Source organism: Chionomys nivalis, chromosome 17 (assembly GCF_950005125.1).
Source record: "Chionomys nivalis chromosome 17, mChiNiv1.1, whole genome shotgun sequence".
Classification (NCBI taxonomy): Eukaryota; Metazoa; Chordata; class Mammalia; order Rodentia; family Cricetidae; genus Chionomys; species Chionomys nivalis.
In genome coordinates this window covers 30,679,956-30,693,501 of record NC_080102.1, presented here as the reverse complement: position 1 = coordinate 30,693,501, position 13,546 = coordinate 30,679,956, and the positions used below count along the sequence as shown (strand labels likewise).

Genomic DNA, 13,546 nt, shown 5'->3' with positions numbered 1-13,546 from the left:
AGCAATAGGGCTTCAGGCCATGGCCCAGAGGCATGGAGCTGGGGTCTGCACAACTGCAGGGACATAGGCAGGAGTCTACTAGCATGAGGAACTTGCTTCATGCGTGCTGCAGATGGTCCCTGAATGTCCAGGGGGCTATGGAGTTGTCGGGGTTCCCACTGGAGTCCCAGTGCCCACCGCTTTGCCTGCTACCTAGAGATACTCTTCCAGTGTATGCTGGATTAAAGTATTTTATATATTTATTTTTTACAAAAGAATACTTTCATTAACAAAATATCATTATCAAATTATCTCATCTTCTCCTAAAATATAGCAAATACTTTAAAGATTTGTCCTTAACCCCCGCCCCCAAAGGTGTGACAGTATCTTTTTCTTTAACTTTGAGCCTTTGAGTATTCATCATGTTATTTAATTGTAACTTTAGCTTTATTTTTATTTTTGAAATTGCTACCTGCAAGTATAGTATAGACTGTAATATGTCTGCTCAGGCAGCTGCACAGTCCTCTATCCCTCTCCATGCTGGAGATCAGACATCATGGCTAACGTGTCCTCACATGGCTGTGTGTCTGCCTCCTGTCTTCCCACTCTCAGAAGGGCAGCAGATCACACAGTACCCTCCTGCCCAGGGCCTCATTCTGCTGTAATGACCACTCTCTTCTTTAGCCCCCCCACCTCTCTCTGTGTGGGGGGAGTTAACTGTGCATGCACGTGCCTAGCACACATGATGAGTTCAGAGGACAACCTAGGACTCTGTCCTTCTCTTCTAATTTATTTGGGGTGGGGTCTCTTGTTTTCTGCCATTCACACCAGGCTTGCTGGCTTCTAGGATTTCTCCTGTCTCCACCTCCCATCTCCCCTTTGAAGCATTGGGATTATAGATGTGTCCACCACAGCCTCTGGATTTATATGAGCTCTGGGAATTAGAATTTGGTCCTCATGCTGTGGCGAGTGTTCGACCCACTGGACCCCGTACAGATACTTTGGAAGGCCCCACAGTAGGTACAGATACTTTGGAAGGCCCCACAGTAGGTACAGATACTTTGGAAGGCCCCACAGTAGGTACAGACGCTTTGGAAGGCCCCACACTAGGTACAGACACTTTGGAAGGCCCCACACTAGGTACAGACGCTTTGGAAGGACCCACACTAGGTACAGACACTTTGGAAGGCCCCACACTAGGTGCTGCCTCTTTGCAGGTACCTGGGCTTCAGGTTATAGCAGATGAATCTGGAAGACACAGTCCCATTCACCTGTAGTGAATATTTACTATAAATAGCACAGATTAGAGGTGAGCTAATTAGAGGCAACCCCTGCTGACAAATTAACCAATGCTTACTGAAGAACAAAAGACAATTGTAAAGTGAAGAAGAGTGATCTTCAGCAATCCCCACAGAGCAAGGCAGAGGTTATTCAGGAATAAATGTGTGGCTATAGGCTCTCTTCTGGACAGATATCTCAAGGCAAATGCTGTCACCTACTCTGACTCACCGAATGTCCTTATGTTCCTGCATGCTGAGGGCATATCTGAGTCAGGGTCTGCAGTGGCTATGTAGTAGCCTGCTGTGCTGATACTCCATTATTTTTTCAGCCCACCCTGCTGTGCTCCATACTGTGGGGTAGTTTCTAGGCTCTCTGTTCTAACCAGAGTCAGTTTCCAGGAACAAAACTGCCAAGTCCGTTCACTATGTCAAAGGCTATGTGCTGTCTGCTGCTCAGCTGATTTCTAGACCTGCCTCCATCAATCTTCCAGCCCTGAGTCTCCAGGCGGCCATGTGTGAAAACTTGCATACCCTTGACTCTTGCCGGCAATAGCTTGTATTTCCCTTCAAATGCTGCGCCAGTCTCCTCGGCCATGAGGAGCTCCGAGGCCTTTCCATGTGTGTTCTTTGAGGACTGGACAGGCTTGGCATTTTGCCCCATGCTTACGGGTTGCTGGTGCTTCTTCTTTGTTGATGTGTCCACCAGGCATGTTTATCATTTCCCTAGTGCCCACCCAAGATCTAAGCCCAGCCAGAAAGACCACTTTACATAGCCCCAACCCTTTTTTCTGCCACTGCACTGTGGCTCATCTCCCCTCTATCTGAACTCTTTCGCCCCTCCCCAGCCTGTGCTACTCCTGTCCGAGTCCTCCCCTGCCCCCTCGTATACAGCCTGGCACTATTTCAGTTCTTCTAGGTGGGGACAGACCTGGAACAGAACCTGGAGATCTGGGATATTTGAGCCACAGGAATTGGATGAGTTGCCCAAAGCCTAGTGAGACAAAGGAAAGCAAGCCAAATATTCTGTTACATTGCTGAGTGACTCTGTGTTAGCCATTGTGTGCCTGAGAATGACTCATTGGTTCTTTCCACTGTGGCTGGGACTGTGTTCAGGGATGCCTAGATAGCCAGAAAAGCCTTCATGCTTCCCCAAGCCACTCTTCCCTCCCCTATGCCCTTGATCCATGCCCCTGGTCTCCTCACTGCTGACAGCAACCGCAGGGACTCTGTGTCTTCTTCCACTCAAGCTTAGAAGTTCTTGCTCACCCAGCAGTCTGAGTTACTGCTGCTTTGTAAGCAAGGGCATCTCCCCCTGCATGCTGCATTCCTGCTTCCTGTGCTGTCTTAGATTTACTTCCGTGCCGCCACCTCATCAAGACCTTTCCTAATGTGCTCTAAGAACAGCCCCTAACCTCTCGCCATCAGTGGACTGTTACCATCTACCACGTGTGTGTACACACACACATGTGAGCATATGTGCATTCATGTGTCTGTTCACTTATTTGCTGATATCTTCCATCAGAAGTAAACTTGTGGGAGCCAAAGACTTTATTTTCTTCTTAATACTGAGGGACTTCTATGTCTGGCCTGTGGTAGCTGCTCAGTGAGGATCGCTGCATATATGAGCCAGTGAGTGAGTGCATTATGGATGGATGAAGAAACCCCAGGTGCTCTCCCACAGAAGAGAAGCCACGCTTCATCAACCCCAGGTCTCTGGGACTCTGTAAAGGTGTTTTACTTCCTTACATAAGTCCAGTATCTTTTCCATTCTTCCCCAAGACTAAGTTGTGTTGGTGAAGGGCAGTGAGCTTTCTCTACACTCTGAGCTTCCTTGGAGTCTTGACCCTGCCCTATGGATAGCATCAGTTTCTTTCCTCTGGGTAGCTTAGCTTATAGTTTATTAGGAATGCAGAAAGGGGATGTTTAGAAGCCTGTGTTGTATCTAGTACATATCAGGGCCACATCCAGGCCCTAGGAAAGACCATTTCCCTACTCAGTGGCAGAATGGTGTCCGAGATGTATACTCTACTTTTAGGGATGCGGGAGGTATTAACCATACCTACCTGTAACAGTGCCCTCCCTGCCCTACACCTGCTGCTGCATGTGTGGGTGCTGCACGTGCCTGCGATCACCCCATCTCTGAGGCCTGGAGCTATAGGGGTAAAAGGAGAGGCCAGAGGTCTCTCCACAGGGTCCCAGATCTCTCACCTGCTTGGCCATCCCTTTCCTGAGCACTTGTGCTTTGCCAGGGCAGAAGGTGACAGTGGAGATGATTAAATTATTGAAAAGAACAGACTGTTTTCCAGAACCCTCATTTGCATTGCAGCTATGACATGCAGATGGCAAGCTGTTCCTGGTTCTCAAAGCAAAGCTCTCGACTCTTCCGCTGCCTGGAAAGACTGTTCGCTTAGGGCTACAAGGATAAGAAACATCATGTCAGCAGGGGTCAGGGTGCCCATTCAGACTTGTCTGTAGAGGGAGTCTGAGCTAGACGCAAATGACCAGTGACTGTAGGACAGTCCTGGCACAGTATTCTAGGAGGGACATCACTTGCAAAGGCAATGAGGTTGGAATAAGTTCGGTGTGTTGAGACACATGTTACCCTTGGGTTGTGGGAGGAGCCAAGGGTAGAATGGAGTCTATGGAGGTTGCTAAAGACTGGGTTTCACACTACACAAACTGGAAATCCACTGGAGGCTTGTAAACAGAACCAGGACATGCTGCGCGATGGGGAAACAGGCAGCAACTCAGTTGGCAGGTAAGACAAGGATGGTACAGTACACAGAGAGCACCACCCAGCTCTCCTGGAGACTGCAAGGATGAGGGAGAAGCATAGAGGAGCCTTTTTATAAAATATTTATTCTGATCATATTCTTCCCCCTCAATCAACTCTTCCACCTTTCTACCTACCTAACTTGTTCTTTCTCTTCAAAATTAATAACCACTTATGAGCATGGGGGCCTGTTCCGGGGTGTGGGTACCCAGTGTCACTCCAAGAGAACTGATTGTTTCCCTCAACCGGAGGCTATCATTTAGAAAAAGCTTCTTGGCTAGGGGTGGGACCTCATGCCTACTTCCCTTCCTCCGTCTGGCTTGCATTTGTGCAAGTCTTGTGCGGTGTCACAGTCTCTGAGTTCATATGTGCATCTGCCCTGTTGCGTCTGGAAACCACTGTTTCCTTGACGTCATCCACCACTTCTCGCTCTTACGGTCTTTCTCTCCTCTCTTCCACACAGATCCTGAGCTTTGAGGGGAGGGGTTTGACAGAGACATCCCATTCAGGGCTGAGCATTCCAAAGATGCTTTTTCTCTTTACATTGACCAGTTGTGGCTTTCTGTGTTTGTTGTCACCTACTGCAAAGAGAGTCTTGAGCAATGCATTGATCTATGGGTAAAACAAGTCATTAGCAGAATAATAGAAAGGGTTCTTTCCTATGTCCCCTGATATATCTAGCCTCAGGATCTTGGCCTCATGAACAGTATCAGATATGGGTTCCATCTCAAGTAACAAGTCTTAAATCCAATAAGAAGGTTATTTCCATAGTATTAATGCCACCATTGTAGAGATGGACTTATCCTACAGGCAGATTGTTATTCTAGCAGATGAAATTTTTCCTCCTCCAGCAGTTTGTATGGTACCTTCAAGTACTGTGAATGCTGGCCAGGAGGGATTAAGCTCCCAGGCAAGTACCAGCTAGATTTCTCCTTGTTCTATGACTCAACTATGTGGTGTCTTCAGCAGTAATGTCTTGATGTCAATAGCAGTGGCAATAGCCTATAATTTGGGGGGGGGTGATTCTATAGTACCCCACTGGCCAACAACTCAAAAAGATGTTACCCATTCCTGGTACTGGGGTTTTTTATTTGGTAGCATATGCTTAGTTGAGATATTGGTCTTCATTATATACCATGCTCCTTCCATGGGGATGCCAGGTAGGTGGCTGAACGGGATCTGAATGCAGCTCTGTGTGGAAAATGAAGGCTCCATGTGGAGAACTGAGCCTCTGTGTGGACATCTAGGGCTCCATGCAGACAGCACATTTTGTGTGGATAGCTAGGGCTCCGTGAAGAGAGTTGGGTCCCAGAATGAAGGTCCTGGAAAGAACTGGTGATCTATTTCCAGACCTCAGAGGCAAGGACTGAGGAACTGACTACTGTGGAAATGGCAATGTTGTTTTGTCCGTGGACCTGGTAGGGTTCCAAGAGTGGGTGGAAGGATGCAAAAAGCTTGGACTGGCTGAGATTCATGGATAGAAGAGCCAAGCCAGGCTGGCCAGAATGGGCAAAGGTTTTGAGGTGCTACGTCTGGGACCTCTAGCTTTACTGCAAGAATCCAGTGAACACGAATCAGGGTTCACCTTTTATCCACTGTCCAGCACATAGGAGGATCAGTTGTAGGAGTGCAGCTGTATAACATTGGGAGTAGCCCCAAGGACCACACAGTGCACACATACATATCCCCATGCATTGCCTCACATAAATATCAGATAATTCCCCTTTCTTTGCAGGCATTTCTGTCTCTCTTCATGGTGTTTGCTCTGGATGCAGGTGACAAGTCCAGTGTAACATGGTCCCTGCAGTTACTCCCAATCCTGAGATCTAAGCATTTGTCCCCTTCCAACTGTAGAAAGAAAAAAAGAGGTGGCCTTGAGGCCCACATGCTGGGGATGGAAGCCCCATCGCATCTTCATAGCAACCCTCAGTCCTGGTGAAGATTCCTGGACTCACCAAAAGACAGTTAACAATGGTAGATGGCAGGCTTAATGTGGCAAGCAAGTAAGAGTACCACCAAGTCCCTTGGGAGTCATGGAGAAGCTTAGCAAGGAAGGCTTGTGGTGGTGACATTTGTGGATCCATACTTAAGAGGATAAAAGAGGGCTGCAGGTTCTGAAAGCTTTTCATCCCGAGAGAAGAGACAAACTGTGGCAAAACAAGGAAGTGCAAACAAGATGAACAGAGGATGGATGGATAAATGGCTAAATGATGGATAATTGGTAGATGGATGATGGAATAGAGGAGTGGGTTAGAAAATAGATGAATGATAGGTGGATGGATGGTGACTCAGTCATAAATAGATGGGTGATAGAAGATGGAATAATGGACGGTGCATAAATGAATGATGGATAGATGGATGGTGGGTTGTTGGATTGGTGAGGTGTAGATGGAAGGTGGATGATGAATGGATGCTGACTAGATGGATGCATGATAAATGGGGGCTGGATGGATAGAAGGATAGTTGACAGGTAAAAGAATGATGGTCAGATGTTGTTATACATTGCACATCTCAGGGGAAGGCTAAGATGATCTCAAGTTCAAGACTAGCTGGGATATATAGCTATATATATAGAGAGAGAGGGTGAATGTAAAGATTGATAGATTGCTTGCTGGCCTGTAGTCTAGTGTTCTTAGGGTAGTATTTTTCTCCCTCCACAAACTCAAACTTTTGTTCTGTTTTAGTGAAGACTAATTAGGTAGGTGAAAAGAAATTGTATGGGTCCCCCTAACTGGTAATAGCACAAAGCTAAGCCCCCCAGTCTGGCTTCCCGTGGCTCTGAGCAGTATTAGAAGTGAGTGGGCACTGCCGAGAAGTCAGTCTTGGAGCTGCTCCCAGTTTATGTGGTTTCTGAAAAATCAGATTTGCTTAAAAGTCAAGGTTAAGTTCAATCCCAAGTTCTAAAGGCTTGGCCTCTGGGCATCCCTAGCTTCCAGACACCTGGAAAGAGGCATTTTCTTCAGGGCTGGCCACTGAGCCTGTCGTGAAGTAATGCCCTGAACTTTCTTGACTGTGCCTGACAGAACTGGGCCACAGGTTCCAGACACAAGCCAGGTCAGGCGACTGCATTAACCACTGTGACCTTTCTCCTGGGCTCATTTTAAATGGCATATTGATCTGCTGGAACCAGGAGCAGCCTAGCTGTTCCCCCAGGATGACCCCAGCCCCTGGGTTTGTGGAGGGATACTGTCTTATCTTTCATATACTTTCGTGAACAGACCCAGGCATGTGGACTTCTTTTGTTAGACAGGTGTTCAGTATGGGCCCAACAGGCTGGGCAGAGCCCAGAATGTATGAGACAGGTCGGCCTATCTAGTACCCCCTGATCAAGGCATGGTAGTACTGGCCTGTAATCCCAGTGTGATGGAGCAGAAGCTGAAGGTCATCTCCTGCTAGAGAGCAAGCTCAAGGAATGAACAGCAGGGAAAGGGTCTCTGGCTTCTGGGAATGTAGAGGGACATCCTGGGGCCCTGCCTCTGCCACAGATTAGCACCCACATAACAGGGTCCTGACCTACAGTGTGGCCTCATGTGGATAGTGGTGATAGACATTTATAGTACTGTTAGAGATGGTGAGACCAGGGACCACAGTCCCCAATCAGTATGGGCACTGGATTGTGGGTGGCCAGAGGCTTTGTGCTGAGGAGCCTGGACCCTTCAGAGCTCAGCCTGCAGTCTCTGAAACCCATAGGCTAGGATAAGGCCAGAGAGCCTCTTCTCTGAAAGAGGACTGCACACACTCAGCCCTCTTCTTGAACTCCAATTCACCTTAATTTTAATTTAATTCTCTTTAATCTTTAATGAAAAGTTGTAAAAGTAAATTATTTCCCCCGGAGAGGCAGTGGCTCCTCAGGAGCTCCCCTCTACTTGAGGGTAATTACATGTGTAGTTCTGGAGCAGCCTCCATGCCAAGGAGCGGCATTCTGGCTTAGGAGCTAATTAGCTACCTCAGTAATTGTTAAAAACACATGCCATTTGGTGGATGGAGTGTGTGGTGGCACCAACTCCACAGAGCATAGACCCTGGCAGTGACTCAGGGACAAAAAGCCACTGTCTGCTCTCAATCAGGTCACTGCAAGCTTTTGCTTCAGGGGTTTGGAGCCAACTACCTGGACTCCTCCTCCACCTCCGAGCCTGTCCTAGACTTCAGCATGCTGACAGAGGCCATCTTCCCAGGAACAAGGAGCCCATAGTGTAGATGTAGGGATGGCGGTGTATGATGTCACTTACCCAAGAACCGGAACCACAGCCTCTGAGTCAGATCCTCATTCTACCTAAAACTCCCCGGCCACTGGAATTGGCAAGTGGGCAGGCATGGAGGTGTGGACGTCCAGGAATGTGCAGGGGGCTAGTCTGTGTGAGGACTGTGGGGCGGGTGTGGAGGTTAGGGGAACTAAATTACAGTTACTGGGCAGCAACGTGTCTGGTTCTGAGCTTCCTAACAACCAAAGTGAAAACTTCAGCTACTTGACTCTTATCAGTAAAGAAGAAAGTCAATGCTTTTTGGTTAGGCACCTAGCCATCAGCCCCATTGGCTTTAGAGAAGGAGGACTGCTTGTCCTGGATAATTAGAAGTGAGAGCTTATGCTAAATCTGCCTCTGCTTCACTCAGAGACCAGGCGGTGGGTGGTGTTGAGTGGGACACCTCTAGTGTCACCTCTCTGGCTTATTCCCTTTCCTGTCTTTCAACTCATCTATGGATTGATGCTCCTTGACCTCTTCCAAAGCCAAGTCCCTTCCGGATCAACCCTGGCTGTCCACTTTAGGTCCATCCCCTTACCTGGAGTAGGCTGGAGCACCAACCCCCAAGCTGTCCCTCCCTTCCCCTGCCTTCTTCCTGAAGACATGCTCTTTATCCCAAAGGGGACTTTTGCTCCTGAACTATATTTAGCAGTCCTGTTTTCCAGGGCATTGAAGCAAAATAGGAGAGGTGTGTGAGAGGCAGGGCTGATGGACTTCCTAGATCTGTAACCATTGATGAAAAGTAATCCTTCCAGTCCTGGCTGTGGGGGCTCTGTGCGAATGGGGGGGGTAAGCTTGGGGACAGGGGAGTGGCTAGTTGGGCAGGAAACTACAGGTCATTCTCAGCCACCACACATCCTGGGTCTGCAGGCGTTTGAGCTCCTGGGGTTGAGACGGGGGAGAGGAACATTGCTCTGCCCTGGGGGCCCTGCATACTTCCACCCTGTTCTTCCCTGTCCTCACTGCCCACCGAGTGATTCAGGATGTTGGTAAGTTGGACCCGGGTTTTCAGACACGTACCTGTTGGAACCTGTCACTCAGCACTACCCTAAACAGGAAGACATTTCACTCTCTGGGGCACAGGTAGCCTCTGCTGGAGTCCTTGGTTCAGAGCCACTGCCAGGGGTGATCTGGATAGACTCAACCATTCTGTCATGTGATTCCTGAGAGACCTGATTCTTTTGCTAGTCCCTCACATGCCCAGTGCCTTGACTTATCCAGTCCATGGAGACCAGATGGGAAAGACAGCTATACATTTAGAGTACCCTGAGGATCTAGAGCCCCCAGGACTGGGTTCAGCTGGCCCTGCCATGTGACCCTTTGACCTCTAATGCCTCTTAACTCCTCTCAAGTAGTCTGACTTGCCTGGTCCACGCTACTTTCCATCCTCCTAAGAAAACATGGTGACTTGGGGCTACAAAAGACACAGAGCACCAGGATCATCTACGCAAGTGCCATATACCTGTCTCCTGTTCCTTCAGGCCATATAGGACTGCCTAGGACCAGCCACCTTCCTGTATCCTGGGATACAGGATGCCTGCAGGATGGACCCCACTAGACTTGGTTCCCTTATTGTCTTCTATTTATAGACCTGGTTTCTGCAGAGCCAGCACCAGGTCTTGGCATTAGTGCAACAGCAGCTGCAGGTGGTATTCTGAGCCAGAGGAATTGAAGTATGTGACTCCAGCTGCTATCAGAGATGAAAAACTACAGGACTGGCCAGGAGGGGACAGTGGTCCTAGATGGGATGGTCAGTTACTCCAAGACAGGCTAGAGCAGGCAGTCCTCCTGGGGAGCCTCCTGTCTATGTGTGAATGCGCTAGGATGCTGGAAGGAAGTTTATAGTTACAACTGGGGAGAGCCTTACCCTCATTCTTCTCCCCCGGAAGTCGGGACACTTATGCCAGCTTTCAGTCTCAGTCATCAGGGAGAAGGCTGGGTGTATCGAGGGTCTCTCCTGACAGGATAGGGTAGACGTGAGGCCGAGGTCCCAGCTGGTCTGCCTTGGGCTGTGCAGAGTCAGGGCTGGAAAAGGCTAACAGGCAGACAGGAAAGGCTGGAAGATGAGCCGCCGCCCTGACAGCCCACACAGTCCTCTGCAGATTAAAAAAAAAAAACCCGAAGAGCTGTAATGAGCCAGCCACCCTTCGCTGGTTTGCTTATAATCATCTCTCCCTTAACGGAACCAGCCACTCCGCCAGCTGCTCTCCCTGTTTCATTCAAGAAGCTGCGACTGCACCTGGTTGGGCTTACTGCTCAGGAAACGGTCATGATGACCTGGCCCGTGTGGATTGGAGAAAGAGTTGGAGGAGTGCTGCCACAGGGAGAAACTGAGGCTGGAGACAGAAGTCACTGAGCTGCCCTGCAGACTTAGCAGGTGCTATGACGGATGCTGGGTCCTTCCAGAGGGGCATTTCTGGAGCCTGTGTACACAGCTCTCACACTGTTACCCACAGCATCACGCAGCGTGACCTTTAATGTTCTCATCCTAGCTGTTAGTGCTGGCATCTGCTCCACTGGACCAAAGAGAGAGCTGGGGCTCAGCAAGATAGTGACAGGCCTCACAGGCGGAAACATGTACACTCAGGTCCCCTGGATCCTCGCTATGGGCTCAGGAGAGCTAGACAGCTAGCGGAAGGAGCAATCCATCCTCGCACCTCCTGCAGCATATTAACGTACCACTACACGTGCTTATGTGGACGGACTAGTGGCCAGGGACCCAGGACCACCCCAGAGGCTGTGCTGATCAGGCTCAGGCCAGATGGTCTTCTGCATTCAAAAATGAGAGATGCAGCTAAAACCAGACTCTTAGAGACAATAATACCCAGGAGATTGTCAGTTTGAGAAGAACTGTCCCTTCCCACTTCCCCATGCCTGTGATGAGCCCTCTCTCAGGTGGAGTCTCAGTATGGTCCCCTTCCTGACTGACCCCACTTTTCCCTTGCTATATTATACTTTCCCTCCAGGAGGGTTTGTTTACATCCGGGTTCCTCATTGCTATACCTGGTAGTCAGTGTTGGGATGGATGAGGCTACTGAGGGGTTTCTATAGCTCCAGCTCACCTGTAGATGGAGGATGGGTAAGAGTCCAGAGAGTAGCAATAACAGGAGGCAGGCAGGCAGGAGATGTGTCTGCATCTGGGAAGGTTTGAGAGAGAGTGCAATCTTCCCCAGACCCCTTCCTTTGGGGACTCCCAAGACCCTCTGTTTGATGAAACCTGACCCTGACCTCGGGCACTGTGGGTATCAGAAGGTGAGTGTGGCTGGGCCAAGTTCACGGTCCTGCCCTTTCGGTTTCTAAGTTCTTCACCAGCAGAGGAAAGAGTAGCTGTGGCTGGAATAGGCCAAGAGGAACACCATAGATCTGGGCTCTCCCCACGTGGACAGCCTCTCTGGGTGACAGCTCTCCTCCTGCCATGCCCATCTCAGGAAAAGAGAGTCCAGTCACTCCCATGTGTCCCCAGTGCCCTGACACAGAGCAAGAAGTGAGGCGACAGACCGGTTACCTCTGATCGTCTTCCATCTCTTGCAGATGTGCTGGTGGACGGGCAGCCATGTGACCGTGAGGCAGCAGCTGCCTGCCAGGTTGGTGACCCTGTGCACCTGGAGGTGCGGCTGACTAACCGGAGTCCCCGTAGCGTGGGGCCCTTCGCCCTCACCGTGGTCCCCTTCCAGGACCACCAGAATGGCGTGCACAACTACGATCTGCACGACGTCATCTCCTTTGTGGGCTCCAGCACCTTCTACCTTGACTCGGTGAGTACGAGCTGCGGCACAGTCTCCATGTCCAACCTATAGAGCGTCACAACCAGGGATCAGGTCAATGGTGGTGCTCCTACCTGTATGCACCCACAGCTCCTCCCTGCGGTGGTCGCTGCCCTCCCAACCCAGCCCCAGAGGAATCAGCCCTAGAGCTTGGTTCAGACACTTGTCCTCAAGTCAGCCCTACACTCAACTTCCTGCAATCCCTCTCTCGCTAAACCCAAACAGTTCAGGGAGTGAAACAGCGGTAGCTCCTCTCAAAGGCGGAAATGGCTTCTCTGATAGTGCAGCCCCTCATCCAAGAAAGCACAGCCAAAATGGTTTGGATTGGGACAGAGCCAGTGTGTCCCGCCCCTCTCACATTACCAGAAGTCAGGCTCTCCCAGTAGCTTTGGGGGTGGAGCCACAGATCCGGTATGACACCACTTCCTTTTTCCCACTCCAGGTGCAGCCATCAGGCCAGTCGGCTTGCCTTGGAGCCCTCCTCTTCCTCTACACAGGTGACTTCTTCCTTCACATCCGCTTTCATGAGGACTGCAAGAGCAAGGAGCTGCCACCATCCTGGTTCTGTTTACCCAGCGTGCATGTGCGGGCCCTGGAGGCACAGGCCTGAGCCTCTCAGCCCCAATGTCTGTGTCCTTACACCATATCCAGCTCTCCTTCTCCCTTCCAGAAGTCACTCCGTTTGCTGTCTGCCTATTATGCCAGTGACCTCACACCCAGTGCCAGCCTTGGTGGCCCTGCTCTATAGCCTGGACTGTGGAGGGTCTTTCCTGGTCTGTCATCTCCCTGTGTTCTTAAGAGGAAATGCTGAGCCACCCTGTCAATCTCCTTAGGTTTGGCTCACCCCTGACAACCCAAACATGGGAGGTGACACTGTGGATGACGAAGGGAGCGGGTGTCAGGATGTTCCCTGCCCATGTGTTCTGGGATCCAGATCTGTATATGTATGTTGCCATGTTCTCCAATAAAGGCCTACCTTGCTTTCTTCACATTGTCACTTACAGGCTGTGGGCTAGTGGGATACAGGAATAGGATTAAACCTACCCAGCCACCCCCTGCCAGGCAAGACGTCCGGCTCATGGGTCCCATGGCTGTCAGGGTAGGCTAATCTGTCTGAGATAGCCAAGGATGCTAGGTCACCTCTATACCTAAGGCTCCAGGGGTCCTCCTGGCTTCCCCCTCAGAGCAGGTACTCAAGTCACCTATGGCTCTGTTAGCATCTTGCCACTCCAAGTTGCCCAATGGTGTGGGTAGAGTCTACGCTGTTTCAGTCTTGATCTCATGCATTTGAAAATTCACTCAAGTTCTAGGAGTCGGGGGGGGGGGGCTGTGGTCCCTGAAATATGCTGCTAAATATACTCTGTAGCTTGCAGACTCGGGGGTCACAGCCAACACCACTCCCATCAACAGCTCCTCACAACTTGTGCATGTTCTGCCCATGAAAACATGCCTGCATAAACATGTTAGAAAGACGGAAGGGTACACACCTACTCTATAGTGTCGTCCTGC

General features: G+C 50.1%; 1 protein-coding gene across 2 annotated transcripts in view; it reads left to right on the top strand.

Moving 5' to 3' along the window:
- The window catches only part of Trappc9 (trafficking protein particle complex subunit 9), a 432,805-nt gene extending 419,779 nt beyond the window's left edge, over window positions 1-13,026 (top strand). For both annotated transcript variants that reach the window (XM_057792283.1, XM_057792282.1), the window contains 2 exons: window positions 11,805-12,028; window positions 12,480-13,026. In XM_057792283.1, coding sequence (XP_057648266.1) covers window positions 11,805-12,028; window positions 12,480-12,647 — 392 coding nt within the window. In that variant the 3' untranslated portion in view covers window positions 12,648-13,026. The remainder of the gene's footprint in view (window positions 1-11,804; window positions 12,029-12,479) is intronic.
- The last annotated feature ends 520 nt before the right edge of the window (window positions 13,027-13,546 follow it).